This window comes from Alnus glutinosa, chromosome 2 (genome assembly GCF_958979055.1).
Source record: "Alnus glutinosa chromosome 2, dhAlnGlut1.1, whole genome shotgun sequence".
Taxonomy (NCBI): domain Eukaryota; kingdom Viridiplantae; phylum Streptophyta; class Magnoliopsida; order Fagales; family Betulaceae; genus Alnus; species Alnus glutinosa.
In genome coordinates this window covers 27,229,675-27,249,148 of record NC_084887.1, presented here as the reverse complement: position 1 = coordinate 27,249,148, position 19,474 = coordinate 27,229,675, and the positions used below count along the sequence as shown (strand labels likewise).

At 36.9% G+C, this 19,474-nt stretch overlaps 1 protein-coding gene across 1 annotated transcript in view; it reads left to right on the top strand.

The window, feature by feature from the left end:
• LOC133859116 (uncharacterized) overlaps positions 1-19,474 on the top strand; it is a 68,721-nt gene that overhangs the window by 39,987 nt on the left and 9,260 nt on the right. Inside the window, exons 9-12 of the mRNA XM_062294431.1 lie at positions 1,844-1,922; positions 14,517-14,630; positions 14,731-14,900; positions 16,848-16,966. Coding sequence (XP_062150415.1) covers positions 1,844-1,922; positions 14,517-14,630; positions 14,731-14,900; positions 16,848-16,966 — 482 coding nt within the window. The remainder of the gene's footprint in view (positions 1-1,843; positions 1,923-14,516; positions 14,631-14,730; positions 14,901-16,847; positions 16,967-19,474) is intronic.

Here is a 19,474-nt window from a genome sequence, read left to right as displayed (position 1 = left end):
CATCTTCATCCCCTGATGTAGAGATTGATTGGGATTCACCGTGAATTTTTCATTATTGCTCAGATGAGTGATATTTGATTGCAAGTAAGAATAGAGCTGCTGTATCTATATGTTTTGAAAATGTGAGAAATGACTAATTGGAATTAATTATGGATGATGGATCTTTTGAATTAAATATTTTGGGCGACATACGCACGAAAGGAAAACCAACCTCAACCTCAACCTCAACCTCTTTCTGATACCAAAATGAAAGAGAAAGATGAGAAATAGTTGAATTTAGGGATTTTTGTTCTTGTTTTAGCATTTAAGGGGGACTCTCTTTGTTAGGACCCAGAGAAAGCGCTAGCCACATTCTGTGCTATCATCCCAAAATGACTAGTCAATTTTGAGCTTTCCTAGAATCACTTATAAATCCTAATTTCACATAGTAAATAAGCAATGTGACTTAGTACCCATGAATATTTTTATAAACTACCCATTCTATGTGGGCTACTCATCTTTTCAATATAGGACTGGGATGTTGCACTCTTTTTATACATCTTTTGTATTAGGGTTGCTCCCATCTACGCTTGTCAATGAAATGAGTTATTTATTAAAAAAAAATAAGTTGAAAAAGAAAGACGAAAGATTTGGAGAAAGCAGAAGATGGGGATTACTGTCTTATTCCACATTGTATTTTTTTGTATACTTACACAAGTTTAAATAGAAAATTCTACAACCTATTATGGAAATACACATTGTATATTACAATAACAGGAATGAAATCATGTGTAATCAAATCAGGTAATAATAGGAAATAAACACTTATCTTAAGTTTCCTTCTTCAACAGTATTCTGTATAAATTAGGAATGAAAATCAGAGAACGTTGACTACTTTGACAGAACTCATCTTATTTCTGTGAGTCTCCTTAGGTTTTATCTGATGTTCTACAGCAGGCACATGATCCTTTCAGCATCATCTAGTTGCATGAGTTTGCCAAGCCTTGTCCATGCTTAATGGTATTAGGAAGCTGGAGCTAGCACTCGCTTGGTTTTTTTCTTTTTTTTTTTAGGGGTGAAGCTGTAAGATACGATGCTTTGGCTGATGTCGCATATATTACAAAAGGCTTGGGTTGAGATCTGTTTTTTTTTTTTTTTTTTCTTTGGGAAGGGCTTCTTGCATGCTATGTGCCTATTTTCAGTGGTGCAGTTTTTGCATACAACTACTCTTTGACAAATTGTTTTGATTGGGTAACTTTCTAAAGGGAAATAGGCTTTATTACGAATTGGTTCTATATGTGTAAAGGTTCTGGGCTATTTGTGTATTTTCATTGGTCAGTAACTAGGGAACTCTGCATCCGAGCATGTAGATTGTTTAGAACTTGAAGTTCACTGGCGGTGCTAGATACTGTTTAAAGTTTTTTTAGCACTTGGAGTGGCGGATCCACTGTCGAGTTTTGTTTGATGTGGTGCGTATGGAAGGAGAGGATGTGTCTTGAAGGCATTGGCTTAGACTTTGGAGTTCATTGGTGGTGCTAGATACTGTTTTAAGGTTGTTTAGCACTTGGTAGTGCAGATGGTGTGCTAATTGAAGGAGAGGATGTATCTTGAAGGCATTGGGTTGTGACTGCAACAAAGAGCTTGTATTCTGCTTCCCCTTTGAGCCTCTTTTTGAACAAATTTGTATATATTAAGGAAGATTTATGGCTTGTAAAACTTTTGGCTTACGAACTAATGTACTTACACTGGTATTGGTTGTCTCAGTACTTCAATCAGTTTCTTGTGAGGTTATATTGTATATTTATTTCAAAAATCTACTTATTATCAGCTGCCAATATGTTTATGTTGCATTTGTTTCATGCAGGGGCTTTTATATCTGAAAATTGCTCAGTGTTACTCATTCTTGAAAGAAAGAGTGCAAGCAATTCTCTTCTTGTACAAAGGTAAGGTGAATTTTATTAATAGTTGGGAGGGAATCAATTTTCATTCGTAGAATGTTTTAATTGGTACTTTTGAAGGGGCATCGATGTGTCTCCAAAGTGAGTGATGACTGTGACACCTAATGGGTTTTGATCTAATAAGTTGCAGGGTTGGATTATATATGTGTGTGTGTGTGTGTGTTTCAATTGCTAAATTTTGATTGAATAACATGAAAAGAGAAATAAAAAATCGATGAGAGTAGTCTTCCAAGTCTTTAATTGTGATAAAAGAGGTGAGAAAAAGAAGAGGGAAGAGAAAAAAGATATGAGAGGGATTGTGATAGCAATTGATGAGTGATGAAAAAACAAAAATAATGGAATAAACAATAAAGAAGAGTGTCATGTTAATTTTCTTTCTATACTATGCCTAATAACTTATGTTCATTGAACTTAAAGTTAGGAAAGGAACATAAGAGAGGGAAGAGAAAATGGAGAATATTTTTTTTTTTGATAAGTAATAATTTATTGAAAAGTGTAAGGTAACCCTAAGTACACAGACAGTACACACAAGAGGCTCCAAACGAGCAGGAAACCCAAGCCCTTAAACCTGAAACCCTACACGCCCTCAAGCCCAAAATCCACTAAACAACAATTCTCAAAAACCCCCCAAGGCACTCAACGCTAGAAAACATGAGACTTGCCTCTCCCCCGTCTAGCGGATGCAACCTTAGCATCGTAGTTGATGGAGCATTCTAAATTAAGAAGCTCCCTTCTGCCCTTTACCGTCCAGGGGGTATCCTCCAAGGTGACATCGCCTTCACACGGCTCCCTCATCGAATCCATCCAACCCCAATCCAAACATGTGGCAGGGGAGAAATCTCTGTCATCCCCAACCTCATCCCAACATTCGTGGTCCTCCGAAGATGGATAGTGAATGACGACAAGCGGGGGAGAGTCATGTTAAATTGCTTTGTATAATGCCTAATAGTAAGTTCTGTTCATTGAGCTTAAGTCTAGCGTTCATTCAACTTTTTATGTAGTTGAAGTTTAAGAGCATCCCCAACAAGCTCTCCAAACTTTAACCAAATTTTAGCTAAAAAATATTCTTTTGTTATTTTAATTATTACTTTTAACAAACTTCCTATACCAAACTCTCTAAATATTTCTCTATTTTAACCGTATATTAATTTTTTAATTGGTTTTAAGCAACTACTCTTAACAAATGAGGAGAGAGGAAAAGTGAAAAGTGAAGTAAGAGGAGAGAGGAATTCTAAAAAATGATAAAAATTGAATAGCTCATGGAGGCCCTTAGTAAGTTGTTCTCTATTGCTGTTGAAAGGTGCTTCCTCTCTGGCTTCTCTATGGGCTCTAGCAGCAATGGAGAGATTAACATTTCTCATCTGTTATTCGCAGACGATACTTTAGTGTTTTGCGGGGCTAATCCTGATCATCTCTTCTATCTTCGTATGTTATTACTGTCCTTTGAAGCTGTTTCAGGTTTGAAGATTAATTTGGATAAGTCAGTATTGGTTCCTGTGGGTCATGTGGATAATGTGGATGATTTGGTTGGCATCTTGGGCTGTGGAGTTTCTTCTCTTTCTTTAAAGTACCTTGGACTTCCGTTGGGGGCCGTCCAGCTAGGATGAGGTAGTTGGTAAGATTGAGAGGCGGCTGGCTAGCTGGAAGCGGTTGTATCTGTCGAAGGGTGGTAGAGTTACCCTTGTAAAAAGCACTCTCTCTAATCTTCCTACGTACTTTCTTTCTCTGTTCCCTATTCCCTCTAGTGTTTCTAGTCGCATAGAGAAGTTGCATCGAGATTTCTTGTGGGGTGGCATAGGTGAAGAATTTAAATTTCATCTAGTTAATTGGTCCAAGGTTTGTTCTCCTATTTCAAATGGCGGTTTGGGCATCCGGAATCTAAGGATTTTCAACAAGGTTCTTTTAGGGAAGTGGCTATGGCGTTATGCCCATGAGAGAGGAGCTTGGTGGAAATTTGTTGTGGATGCAAAGTACAGTTCTACTTGGGCTGGTTGGTGTTCTTTAAATCCCCCTGGGTCACACGGAGTGGGGCTTTGGAAGAATATTAGGAAGGGGTGGAGTTTGCTTTGCAGCCATACTTGACTTTTTCTGAGAAATGAATCTAGGATTCGCTTTTGGGACGATGTGTGGTGTGGTGAGGTGCCCCTTAAGGAAGCTTTCCCAGTTTTGTATGATATAGCGCGTGACAAGGATGCTCATGTTGCAGACCATTTGGTTGTGGTGAATGGGTCTTATCAATGGGATGTTAGCTTCTTTCGAGCGGCACACGATTGGGAGGTGGATGTTTTGGCCTCCTTTTTCTCTTTGTTGTACTCTACCAGAGTGGATTGTGATGGGGAAGACCAGCTCTGGTGGTCTCCTTCCCACAAAGGAAAATTTGATGTTAGATCTTTCTATAAGGCTCTTGCTTGCAAATAGGCTATTCATTTTCCCTGGAAAAGTATTTGGCGGACCAAGGTTCCTTTGAAAGTAGCTTTCTTTGCTTGGATGGCAGCGCAAGGGAAGATCTTCACCTTGGACAATCTCAAAAAGAAGCGTGTCATTGTGATTGATAAATGTTGCATGTGCAAATTGAATGGGGAGTCGGTGGATCACCTTCTTCTCCATTGCGAGGTTGCATGCGCTCTATGGAACGCCATCTTTAGTCGCTTCAGTTTGTATTGGGTTATGCCTCTTCGAGTGGTAGATTTATTCGCTTGCTGGTGGACGGGTGGTCGCTTTCGGAATGCGATCGTGTGGAAGATGGTCCCTGGTTGCCTTTTGTGGTGCTTGTGGAGGGAATGCAATGATAGACAGTTCAAGGACAAAGAAAGAACTATTGAGGAACTCATTTCATTTTTCTTTCATTCTTTGTACTCTTGGTCGGCTGCGTTCCTTGCACCTTTAGTGTTTAGTTTTAATGATTTCCTTGTTTTGTTTTCTTCTTCCTCTTGATGCCTTTCTTGTATACTTCCTGTGTACTTGATTGCGCTTTGTGCTTTTTAATTATATTTCTCTTACTTATCAGAAAAAAAAAAAAATAAATAAAAATTTGTGAGCCAAATTTGGAGAAGGTTTTTGACATAGCCTATTTTGAGGAAAGAGTAGAGAGCTTGCTGCATGGAGCAAATTTTGGTTTTTCTCTAAAATTTGGGGAAACTTTCAAAATAAAGAGCTTGATGGGGATGCTCTAACTAGTGGTAATGGAAGAAAAAAGAGAGTTGACACAGCTTTGACCTAGATTTATGTCTATATCAACCTTAAAAAATTTATTAGGAGCATTGAAATAGATTCAAGTAAATTACTTTTTGAACTTGAATCATTTGGAGCACATACTGTAAATTGTGTGTGGAAGAGGGATATTCTGACAAGCTGTTATAATGTTTCTCTTTGTTTGAAATAGTCATGATTAAGCATGGCTACCAAAGATATACCCTATCAACTGGAAATCGAAAATATTAAGACTCCTTTTGGTGACAAAAAAAACATAAATTGATAGCTTTAGCAATTGATTAAGTGATCTAGGTCGACGATCTTGACTTCTTGATTCTATGACATGGTGTGAATTGGGCCCCATTGGCACCACTAGCAGCATCCCAATGGCACCATCGATTGTGGAAGCGATCATCCATTGTCAAGATAATCTCATTTAGGGAGAAAGGTAAATATATATATATAAGATATAAAAAAAATGTAAATTTTTTCAAGATCCACATAACATTTTATAGAATAAAAAGGGAAGCTATCTCAAAGAAGCTTACATGCATTGGGAGAGTAGGAAAGGATTGGAGTGAGGATGGTGGTACAGATGCCTTGCTTGATGGTTAAGTGAGGTTGAAGGGTCGGTGCTGCTGGGTTCTTTTGAGCTACATTTTATTAGTATTATTTATTATTTATTTTTTGTTACTTGTTATTTTACTTATTATTATTGCTTTTTTTTTTTTTTTTTTTGAAAGGATATATGAGATAGTGAGACTCACAAAATGTGTTTCTCGTTAGACACATGGAATTATGGAAGCAAAGCTTAACATGTTAAATCACTAGTTATCTCAAAAGCTTAAGCTGATAGGAAAATATGAATTTAATTATTTAACTAATATTAACACTTTTCCTCACGTCTAGACTCAAACTCTCCCTTGACAAGTGAAACTCAACACGTAAAAAATTTAATTGAAATGGGAGATAAGTAATAAAGTCAACGTTCAAACTCAATATCATTGCTATGTTTTCATGTCAAATTACCAGCTATTTCTTTTTTGATAAGTAATAGAGATAAAGCGCCCCATGTACACAGGAAGTATAAGAGAAGCCACCTAACTAGCAGGGGTAAAAAGAATAAGAAAATCATGATAACTAATCACCAAAAGAGAAATATAAGCAACTGTCAAAAAATACAAAGTGTTGAAAAATAAAGACTTAATTTTCTCCAAAGTCCTCCTCTCACGGTCCTTAAAACTTCTATTATTCTTTTCCCTTCATAGACACCACAAAAGGCACGAAGGTAGCATCTTCCATAGTCGCACTATGAGTGTTGCCAACAGTCCACCAACAAGCATACAAATCGACTACTCGTCTAGGCATAACCCCAAGACAATCCAAATTGACTGAGAATAACATTCCAAATGGCACAAGCAACTTCACAATGAAGAAGAAGATGGGCCACAGACTCCCCATTCCTTTTGCACATACAACATCTATCAACCACAATGACGCTTCGCTTCTAGAGATTGTCCATGGTAAGAATCTTTCCTAAGGCCGTTGACCATACAAAAAAGGCCACCCTCAACAGAACCTTAGTTCACCAAGCACTCTTCCAAGGGAAACAGAAACCATCATGACAACCCATGACATTGTAGAAGGAATTAATACCAAACAACTCTCTTTTGGAAAGGACCCATTACAACTTGTCTTCCCCTTCCCGTCTCATTCTAGCTAAATACAACATCATGAAGAATGAGGCAAAGGCATCCACCTCCCAATCCTAAGCCGTTCTAACAAAGCTCATGTTTCACTGAATGACACCTCCCGAATATCCCACATGAGCCACAACATGAGCATCCTTTCCGCAAGCAATACCAAATAAAACTGAAATGCATCTATGGCCCCCACACCAAAGATCATACCAGAATCTAACCTTGGAGCCATCTCCTACCTCACATTTGGTGTGACTACAAAACTTCCCCCAACCCCTCCTAATATTCTTCTAAGACACACACCATACACTCCAATAGGCTCACTAGAATCCCACCCTCCCCAAGAACTTCCATATTTAAAGTTCACCATTCTCCACCAAGCATCTCTCTCAAGTCTATAGCGCTAGAGCTATTTACCTAAGAGAGCTTGATTGAACCTCGGCAAGGCGTATGGGGTGGGTCTATGGATCAAAAGCTTAAGTTGATAGAAAATTCATTAATATTCTAATAAACAGAGTTGGAAGGTGAAGGCCCCTCCTCGCATTGTTTTCTTCTTATGGGCAACGGCTTTGGGTAGAATCCTCACGGTGAAAAATCTTAGAAGGCGGGAGTTTCAGCTGATTAACCGGTGTTGCCTCTGTGAGAAAGATGAGGAAACTATTAATCATCTTTTCGTTCATTGTGAGTATGCTGCTGACATCTGGCACTTAGTTCTCAATAGTTTTGGAGTCTCTTGGGCCATGCTTTGTAACATTCTTCAGCTTCTCTATTGTTAGAAATTTCTTGGGTGAGGACATCCTAGAGAAGCTATCTAGAAAGTTATTCCCACCCTTTTAATGTGGAGCATTTAGAGATAAAGGAGTCGTCGGCTCTTTGAGGATAGCGAGACCAATGTGCTTCTTCTTAAATCCTCCTTTTTGAGATCTCTTCTGGATTGAGCTATTGTTCGTGTTCCTAACTTTCCATCAGGGAATTTAGTATATCTGATTTGTTTTCTAGATTGTAGTTGCAGTTAGAGTTTTGGTTCTCTTGTATACTCCGTGTTTGAGGAATTTACGTCTTTTAATAAAGTTATGGGGTAATTACAATTTTTTCTCATGAACAACCACTCATTGTCAATATACCCCCATGAATTGACAACCTCACCACCTGACCTCATTGAACTACCATTTACTTACCAAAACCTTCATTTCATCAGTGCCATTGAAAAGGACTTCCGTCGGGAAGTTAAGACAACGCGCCCAAAGACCAAAGGTAGGAGAGAAGTTTTGAATCTGGTAAGCTCCATTAACTACAGTGATTCTAGCGCGTCCTCCTGGCTTAGGAAAGGCAATGCGCACATGGTGTAGGGTTGGAATCTCCCGAAGGTTTTGGGTTTGAGGGTTTAAGTTTTTGAGGGTTGGTGGGTTTTCTACTTTTCTTTCTTGTTGTAGGCTGCTTTAGTTATTTCTGTGTATACTTCATGTGTACTTAGAAACGTCTTACGCTTTTTTTAATAAAACCTTTATTACTTATCAAAAAAAAAAATCGTTAATTCAGACGGTTAACCCATCACGTGCGCTTCACATGGCGTTTTACCATTTTTTTTTCTCCACTTTTGTCCTCAGTTCGATTGTTAAACGACGCTTATACCCTTCAGTTACGAGTTCCAACATTTTAAAATATCTTCAACAATTGAATGGCGCTTATACCCTTATCTAAGCAACAAAGTACCTAAATTGACCCTTGTCTCTCCTATTGAAAGACTGAACTACCCCGACAAAAGTGAATAAGCTCATGTGAGTCCCTTAGTAAATGCAATCATTAACCCAAAAGTTAAAGTTAATCTTGCACTTTTCATCTTCTAGAAGACGAAACCCTAGATCGGCTCTGCTACCAACTCACGCTTGAAGGACGATACTTGCACAATAATTTGAAGGTCTCGCAGTTGTAGTATTATCCCTCACGCCCAAGATCCGTGCCATTGTAAGTATCATTTAATTTTGTGATTTTAATAATAAAAAAACAAAATTTTCTTGTTGGAGTGAAAGCAACAATTCATTGATTAATGAAATATACTCCAACTTCTGTTACAGAGCTGTGTTACCTTTAGTTCTTTTTTGCGATGAAGTACCATCTTGATATGTACAAACTTGTGATTTGTTTGTTTGTTGGTTGGTTTTTTTATTTGAAGTGGTCTCACATGATCTTTGTTTTCTCGTTTGTTGGTGGTCCACAAATTATTGTCATATTTCTTTATTGTCTTGTCTTTATTTGTATTTTCTTTCTTTGTCTATTTCTTTATCTGAAGTGGTCCCCAATGATGGTGCATTGTTTTTTTTTTTTTTCTATTGTCTACGCATTTGGTTTCTCGAAGCATACTATCAGAGATGTTTGGTACATCCCTATTAATTGAAAATGAATGTAAAGCTGAATAAACTCATGCACAATATCCCTATTTTATGTGTAGGGTCCAGCAATACACTTACACGATGGGAAGTGACGATGTCATTTTTAAGGTTCCTTTTTGGGGTAGGTTTGATAGGCAGTACAAGTGCACATATGTTGGTAGGGCATAGGGTTGTATGATGAGCCATATGATCTAGACTGTCTATCATTTTTTGAAGTCGAAACCATAGTTAAGAAATTTGGATACTAACCAGGCGACCTGATTTACTATAGCCAACCTGATGAAAAATTGGATGATGGGTTGGTGCTTATAACATCTGATGATGATATCATCATAATGGCTGAATGCTTTCTAGGACATAAACTTGTTGGGAGGAATGTTATCCACTTGATCCACATTTTCTTATGAATGAACTTTTTGTTTGGGTTGTTGGACATCTGCTCAATCTGTTGGTTGTAAACATTTTGGGAATTGTTAGAACTTTCTGGTTAACTTTTTGGGAATTGCTGTGAATGTTGGGCCCCCTATCAGATGTCCATAAACTTATATTAATGCGAATGTTTATGTTGGTTGGTTGTAGTTGTGGTGTTTTGTTTATGACAAGTCTGTTTAGTATTCCAAGTTGTCTCCTGTATTTATTCTTCTACCTAAATATCAAGTCTTTGAGACACTTGTATGCGTGTTAACAAATTATTTGAATGGTGTGATTATGTATATCTAGTCCTCAGTTGATTGCTCACATAGAGGCTGAAACTTTGACATCTTATACATAAACATTTTTTAATTTCATATAATGAAAGGTTATGATATTATAACACTGGTGATTAACCCAACACGACATCAACATTCACATTAAGCTAATATAGTCGTCTTTAAATAATTAGTCATTACAAATTTAAGAACATAAAACACATTTTCATGATAGCCGTTTGTAGGTTAAATGTCCATTACATGCACCATTATAGTTGGCCCAAAACACAGCTACAAAGACAACAAAAAAGATCCAGGAAAATGACAACAGTTGATTGTGTCTTCAACGCTTTCACTTGCATCTCATATCGACTTGCTTCAATCTCTAACTTTAGCCTTCAATTCTGTAACCTCTTTATTCAACTTCGCATCCCTGCGTTGCAAAACAACCTGACACTTGTTTAACATGGTCACATATGTCAGTATCTTTCCATTGGAAGAATCCACACGACCGACCAACCTATTCAAATTAGAGTACATATAAACAGAGGTTAGTGATTATCATCTGAAAATAAATGTTGAAAATTGAATTTATCCATTATGCTCCGGATCTACAATATATAAGTCAGTCTAAAACTTAACCCTAATTACCATTATGATTCACATCTACAATGTACAAGTTCAAGGAAAAAAAAAAGTTGACCCAGTATAGTTTGGATCTAAGATTTAAAAGTTCATTTCATAAAAAAAGTTACCCATTATCTACAACTTAAAAGTAATTGAACGAAAAGAAAAAAAAAGAAGTTACCCAATAAGAAGAGAAGAAAAAAAGGAGAGAAATTTCAAGACAATTATTCAAAAATGAAGAAATTCTTGCATTATAATTAACACAACCGTAAAACAACCGTCCAAAATTTTTCTCAGTAAAGGAAGTCTTCAAACATGCAGGTACTCCACATTGGCACATGGGCTCCGCAGATGTTATTTTGCTTTTTAGTGAACACAACATTTTTGTCTAAGATAAAAGCCGCTTCCTTTACATGGTATGCAGTCTGAATGTTGAAAGAGCATGAAGACACCCTTTTAATGATGCTTTTTATTTTTTTTCCTCTTTCTTAGACATCCATGCACGGCACATGTGTTGTTCAAACAATAATTCTTTTGAGCTGCATTTAACAATCGAACTGAGGGCAAAAGTGGGAGAAGAAATGGTAAAACGCCATGTGAAGCGCACGTGATGGGTTGATTGTCTGAATTAACGAAATTAACTGATCGAATGAAGGTTTTGGTAAGTAAATGGTAGCTCGATGCAGTCGGGTGGTGAGGTTGTCAATTCATGGATGTATATTGACAATGGGTGGTAGTTCATGGGGAAAAATGTAATACCCCTAAAATTATTATTTATTAAAAAAAAATAAAAATTCTAAGAAACAGAGGGGGTCTAATAAGAATTACAAGTAGCACAGGGGGTGTCCATAACACATTTGAAAACTAAGGGGGTGTTAAAAGAAATAGGTCTAACCACAGGAAATGTTCGAAACAATTTACCTTTCCTAGAAATCTTGTATTAGTTATCTTCATGTATGATGATAATAATTTGGGATGGGGATTTTGCTTTGCCATTCTAGATGAAGTACTTATAGCTTTGTTTGATTCTTATAATTTTTTTTTTTTGATAAGTAATTGCAATTTATAAAAATAGCGTAGAGGGGCGCAACCCTTATACATGGGAAGTATACAAGAGAACCCCTAAAAGGGATGAACATAGAATAATTTTAAAAAGTCTACATAAGTAAAGACACTCAAGCTATGCTGGGACGCTATCCAAATATATAACGTATTGAGTAACCGCTTCCGTAGCTTTACCATAGATGTCTCTACATCTCCATAGAGCCTCCAAATACACCACAATAAGCACAAAGGAGCTAACTGCTAAGCTTCTTTAGCACGACCACACCCAATCGCCCCCCCATCCCCCCCCAAAAAAAACTATTCAACAACTCCAATACCGTTCGTGGCATAACCCACTGTACCCCAAATAAAATAAGAATGTAGCTTCAAAGATCCCAAGCGATTTCGCAGTGAAGTAACAAATGATCAATAGACTCCCCACTCTTCTTACACAAACAACACAACTCAATCACTATAACATTCCTTTTACACAAGTTATCATGCGTCAATATTTTGCCCAAAGCAGCTGACCAAACGAAGAAAGCCACCCTTGTTGGAGCCTTAACATGCCATATATTCTTCCAGGGAAAAGAAGGAAAATGTGGGCCATCTTTCCTAATAAGCTCTTCATAGAAGGATCTCACCTCAAATAAACCTTTTTTAGAGGGATTCCACACTAACCTGTCACCCTTTCCATGTCGAGCCGAAATGGAGTATAGTCGATCGAAGAAAGAAAGGACCATATCCATCTCCCAATCTTAGATTTGTCGCGTAAAAAGAACATTCCACTGAATTACACCATTATAAACAGTCAAATTATCCCCCACCATCGCATCTTTGTTCCTCACTATACTAAAAAGAGCTGGAAAGCATTGCTTCAATGATCTATCCCCACACCACCAATCATGCCAAAAACTAATATTTGATCCATTCCCCACTTCAAAACGAACAAAATTGCGAAACTCCTCCTGCCCCCTCCTAATATGTTTCCATACACCCACTCCAAAAGAACCCGACACCTCTTTCGAGCACCACCCACCCTTTAGACTCTCAAATTTGGCATCAATCACCAATTGCCATAAAGCCTCTCTCTCCCTACCATATCTCCACAACATCTTACCCAAGAGTGCTCGATTGAACTGGATGAAATTGTGAGCTCCCAACCCACCTGCATGCAAAGGAGTACAAATCTTGTTCCAATTTACTAGATGAAATTTGGCCTCATCACCAATGCCACCCCAAAGAAAATCCTTTTGAATTTTATCAAGACGATTAGCCACCCTCAGTGGAATAGGAAACAATGATAAGTAATATGTAGGAATATTGGAGAGCGCACTATTAATAAGAGTCAACCGGGCACCCTTCGACAAATACATTCGCTTCCATCCCGCCAACCTCCTTTCCATTTTTTTAATAACACCATTCCAAAGAGAAGTGGACTTGTAAGAGGCACCCAAAGGCAAACCCAGGTAAGTCATAGGCAAAGATGCAACCCGACATTCAAGAAGATTAGCCAACCCTTCAACATCCTCTACTTCACCAATTGGAACAATTTTGATTTTCTTAGTTAATTCTCAAACCAGAAGCTGCCTCAAAGCATAAGAAGATACATCTCAGATGTCGAATTTGTTCTTCTTGAGCACCACAAAAGATCAATGTGTCATCAGGAAACAGAAGGTGATTCACAACTAAGGCCTCGGAATCCCTGGAACCCACTGAAAACCTTGTCAAATTACCTTGATCCAATGCGGCAGCCAGCATCCGACTCAAAGGCCTCCATAACCACCACAAACAACAAAGGGGAAAGAAAATCTTCTTGTCGCAAACCACGAGAACTACTAAAAAAACCCGACGGGGTTCCATTTACAAGAATAGAAAATCAGTTACTATGGGACATCCTTGAAGGATGAGCGAGTTGTTGAGAAGTTGGAGGAGGCAAATGGGCAACTGTGTGGCGTTGCACTTATGGAGGATGGCTCTACTATGTTTGATGTGTTGTCTATAGAGGGAGCGGAATGCATGTAACTTTGACGATTGTGAGAATGGCTTGCTCAATTTGAATAAGTTGGTGCTACAAACCATATATACGTGGAGAGTGATGTGGAATACTGTTGGTTCCTACTTTTTCTGAATTTTTAAATTTATGTTTTCCTTTCTCTATAGATTATGGGTTATCTTGTATACCTCCTATGTACTTGGGTTATGCCTCTTTGTGCTTTGAATGAATATACATTATTTATAAAAAATAAAAAAACTACAGGACATCCAAGTATCCTCCATATGATGTTATTCCTAGGTGGATTGGCAGAAGGAAAAAAAGAAGGTAAAAAAAGGATATTCTTAACGATCCAATTGGTGCCTATGGTACAGTGCAGAAATTAATTTTCTAGCATACAGTGATCACTAGTGTGGCTACATTGGAAAAATGACTATTTAGGTTTTCTGTTTGCTCCATTAGAAAGCTTAGATGGATTTATGTCATTAAATATGGTAATCCTATTATTGCAAGAATGTTGAGAAGTTGTCTTCCTTGATGGTGGAGTTTTATGTGTGGTTTATTAGAGAAATTTGACATTATGTTATTGATACTCTCTCTCTCTCTCTCTCTCTCTCCCTTATGCAGAGATGGTCAATGAGCCAGTCTCCTATATAATGATTCACTTTTTCTCTGAATTATTTTATCAACAGTTATACTTAATTTTACAACTGACTAATTTTTCCAATTCAGCATTCTCTCTCTCTCCCTCTCTCCCTTCTGCAGAGATGGTCAATGAGCCAGTCTCCTATATAATAATTCACTTTCTCTCTCTCTCTCTCTCTCTTCTGCAGAGATGGTCAATGAGCCAGTCTCCTATATAATAATTCACTTTTTCTCCTTTGAATTGTTTTATCAACAGTAATACTTAGTTTTACAACTGACTAATTTTTCCAATTCAGCGCTACAAATGCTTGAGGATAATGTTGATGCTCGATTAACTCTCGCTTCCCTTCTTCTAGAAGAAGCTAAGGAAGATGAAGCAATTTCATTGCTAACTCCTCCAAAAGATTTAGGTATTTTAGTTTTGAACTGTTCTATTCCTTACAAATTTTGTTAGTTTGCAACAATACTTTATTAACTTTTCTTATGTGGGCTTGTGGGTCATATTTATAGACTCTATTGATCTACCACTGCCTGAAAAATCTAAACCATGGTGGCTAAATGAAAAGGTGAAATTGAAGCTTGCTCTCATATATAGAGCTAAAGGGATGCTTCAGGACTTTGTGGATGCAATCTTCCCTTTGGTTCGTGAGTCATTATATGTTGAAACTCTTCATCCTAAGGTAATTATGAGATGATGCTCAAATCACACTTTCTCTCCATCTCTCTCTCTCTCTCTCTCTCTCACACACACACACACTCATACAGTCAGCTACATACATTTTTTTTTTGATAAGTAAAGTACATTTCAAAAAAGCGCAGAGGGGCGCATTCAAAAGTATACAGGAAGTATACATGATACCCCTAATCCAAAGAGAAAGAAGAGCACAAATTTAAAAAATCAGAAAAGAACAATCAGATATAAAATGTAGCGTTACTCTCCACGTAAACAAGGTTTGTATCACTAACTTCTTCAAATTAAGTGAATCAGTTTCACAATCTTCAAAACCGCATGCATTCCGTTCCTTCTATAGATACCACATCAACCACAATGGAGCCATTCTCCAAATCGGCACCAACAACTGGTTGCCCTTTTGCTCCCTCCAACTCAGACCCACCAAGATATATAGAATGCCGCAAAATAAAGAATTACTCCAAATCACTGTCACCTTGTTGGAAAATTTATTCTCTTAAAAGCTTAAGCTGCCAACAATGTATATTAAGCAAAAATCCCCCTTTACTTGCATGCTTAGAAACTACATGTAGATCCATAAAGGGAAATGGAGATATAGAATATAAGAACTGAAACTGAAAAAAGTTGGGGCGCGCAATAGTCAAACGCAAGACTTTTTTAGATAAAAGAAGCTTTGAGACCTGGGTGGAGAGCTGATGTAGGACGAGACAAGAATAATTAAGTCTTTAGTTTTATTTAAATTATTAGTTTTATTTGTATTAAATTATGGGCTTGGCCCAAAGTTTTAAATTATTTGTAATTCAATAATGGGCTTAGCCCAAAAGTCAGTCACATTAGCTTAAGTTATTTGTTATTTAATAATAGGCTTGACCCTTGGCCCAAAGTTAGTAGCATTAGGGTTAGGGTTTTGTCTATGAGCCTATTTAAGCATAATGTTCTATTGTAATAGACAGTTGATGATGAAGCATATTGATTAATTGAGTGTGCGCCGCTATGTTTTCTCTATTTTCTCTCTCTTTCGGCTTTCTTCCTTTTTTCTTTCTTAATTTCTGCTTCTTCTTCCTCTTGAATTCTTGCTTTATTTCTCTGAGTAATCACCCTGCATCAAGAGAGAGCGAGGGAAAGGGGTCGTTTTCCAGATGGATGATTTTAAGTCCTTTGAACTTCATTAAGATGGTTGGATTCATGATTCATTTCAGATTGAGATGGGCAGAGACTTCATGTATTTGAGTCGAGAAAGCCAAAACTTTATTTTCATATATTGATTATTGAGGACCACCTACTTTGGTATGTGATGTATCTTTCGTGTACTGTCCTAATAGTAGATGAACCTTTAATTGGTGTCAAAGGTGGGATGTACCTCAAGTAAATGCCAGTGTAGCACAAATGCTGCAGAATAAGAGCAAAAAGAAAAATAGAAAAGGAAACAACTGAAATCAACCTGAATTTATATGTGGAAAGAATTGAATCTGTTCCTGAATAAATATTCATAATCCCACTTAATTTCTTTTTTTAGTTTATTAATAATAAGTTCCCTGTTTAAAGGTATTCACTTTTTATGCTCCAGCTTTCTTATTTTTATTACTCTTAGTGAAGCATTTGACTAATAATTAGTTCCTAGTATTCAGTAACGCAACTTTGGCATTTTATTCTATGCATTTTAATCATGTCTTTTCGCAGTCCTATAGAAAGAAAACATTTTTATGTTAGCGTGTTAAAAGCTAGCTCTCCAGATGAAGCATGTAATCATTTCTGTGATTTTGAGCTTAATGTATCAGTTGTTTGCTCTATTCCTGTAATTTGACACAGGAAGAATTATCTGAACTCATTTATTCCCATGATTCATTTGGGAAAATCTCATAATGATTATGAATTTTTGATTTAGTGTCAGTTGACAGTTGCCTTATCTCTTTTTCATTATTGATGCTTTATTTAGGTTAAAGTGAAAAAGAGGCTCTCAAGAAGAGTTCTGTTTGAAAGAATTAAAGTACTGGAAGATCGTGAAACTGAGAACTTATTTTCTGGATTTAGACCAGTAGCTCCTTCATCAGACCTGTGAGTAGTGATTTTTTTCTTGTTTCATCTCGACTACATATGTGTGCTTGTGTATGAGTAAGACTACCACTACAGGCTTTTTTTGTTTCTTAATGAATTATAACTTTATTAAAATTTCAGGTATATGTATCATATACATATACGACATAACAGTGTAGCCTGCCCCTCCCAAATCTCTTTCTTCACATGGGTTCCTTCTATATATACATAGTTTGGCTTCTAAAATTCTTTACTCTGAATGTTTTAGAATACGAGTATCAGTTTAGGTATAAGTAGTGTCTTATATTCTAGATTTTATGTATGCTACAAATACTTTTTCTATAGCTTTTGTCTTGGTGATTTCCACTGTATTGTCTAGCATAATTTAACCCTTTGTACTATTCTGATCATCTTATGAATTATTTATCTTCTACTTTTGGTATGAATCTCAGTCATCGTCCTCTCAGGGCCTCCATAACAACCACAAACAATAATGGCAATGACGGATCCCTATGTCTCAATCCACGAGAATTACTAAAGAATCTAGATGGAGAACCATTAATAAGAATAGAAAACCACATTGTAGAAATACAATACACAATACACTCCCTCTATTTCTCCCAAAATCCACATCACTTCAACAAATATATAAGGGGAAAATATACTTTAACCCCCTGAATCATCACCACATTTTTATTACACATTCAAACTTCAAAATGTGACATTAGGGCCCCCTAAACTACCATTCCGTGTCAAATTACACACTTTTGCGTTTTTCTCCCCAAATACCCTTAAAGTAATTAAAAAAAACCATTCAAAAAAAGATTAAGAGGGGCTAATATGAAGGGGTCACCCTTTTTGGTATTTTCAGTTTTTCCCCTTTTTTGTTTAATTTTTTAATAATTATTTTTTTTTCAAATGTTAATTTTTTTAATAATTTTGAGGGTATTTTGGGAAATGAAAAAGTGTCTAATTTGACATGAGATGGTAGTTCAATGGGCCCTAATGTCACCTTTTAAAGTTTGGAGATGTAAATGAATATGTGGTGATAGTTTAAGGGGCTAAAGTATATCTTTCTCAATATATCAAGAATTCCCAATTAACATAATCATACACTTTCTCCAAGTCCAATTTACACAACACTCTAGGTTTCCCAGATCTAATTCAATTATCCAAACATTAATTGGTAATAAGAACTAAATCTAAAATTTGTCTACCTCTGTTGAACGCATTCTGGGAATTGGAAATAATCTTTCCCAAAACCGATTTTAGCATGTTTGCCATGACCTTGGAGATACTTTTATATACTCCACCCACTAAGCTAATAGGACGGGAGTCCTTAATGTCCACAACACCAACCTTTTTTAAGAATAAGGGATACAAAAGCTGCATTAAAACTCATCTTAAGCTTTCGTCGACTATGAAGCTCCTTAAAAATTGCCAAAATGTCCTCTTTCAAAACCTCGCAGTACTTTTGGAAAAAGGGCCATAGAGAAACCATCAGGACCCAGAACCTTGTCACCATTCAAATCCCTTACTACCTCACACCTCATTTTCCTCAAACTCTCTTTCCAACCAATCTCTCTTATTCTCATCAATGGATATAAATGAAAGGCCATCTAGTTTTGGTCGCCAACTAAATTTTTCAGAATACAGACCCTTATTTCACTATATGCTCCCTTATTTCTATAGAGTCAGAAATTATAGACCCATTGATAACTAAAGAATCCACCAAGTCATTTCTTTGGTGTGAATTTGCCACCCGATGATTTTTTTTTTTTGTTGTTGTTGTGTGTGTGTGTGTGTTTTTATCCTCTCTCAACCACAAGGCCTTTGACTTCTGCCTCCAATTCACTTCAAGAAAGATAAATCTCTCCAATTCCTTAGAAATATCCTCCTTCCTCAACCTTTCAACCTAAGTTAAAGGTCGTCCCTCAATAGAATCGAGCTCCTATATACCATCCATAAGATCTTTCTTTTTCTTCCCTACATTACCAAACACCTTCTCATTCCATTTCTTTAAATCCGACTTCAAAGCTTTCAACTTACATGCCAGTACATGACTAGGAGATCCTTGAAAACCATAATAAAATAACCATGTTTTCTCCTGCTCCACAAAACCGTATGATTGAGACTGTGACTACAAGTCACGATTATTAGACCAAGGAAAAATTCTACCTACAAGTGGGATGTCCATGAGTCCCAATCATGGGAATATTATAAGGAAATCATAGGATCCTATCATAGATCTAGATTAATAGCAACAAAAGGGGCTTTAACTGAGAAAGATCTAGATCTAGACAAAGTACCTGAGATTGAGTGCAAGAAAGAGATGAGAGTAGTTCGTGCAAAAATGAAAGAGAGGGGTAGAGAAGGAGCTGTGACTGAGGAGGAAAATGGTTTATACAAATGAGAAGTGTAAACCATTTTACTCGTGAAGGTTCTTTTTCGCGGTCAACTACAAATGTTTTTAGTTTAACCAAGGTTTTCAACGACTCCAAACACTCAAAAGTGGGGAAAACATTTTCT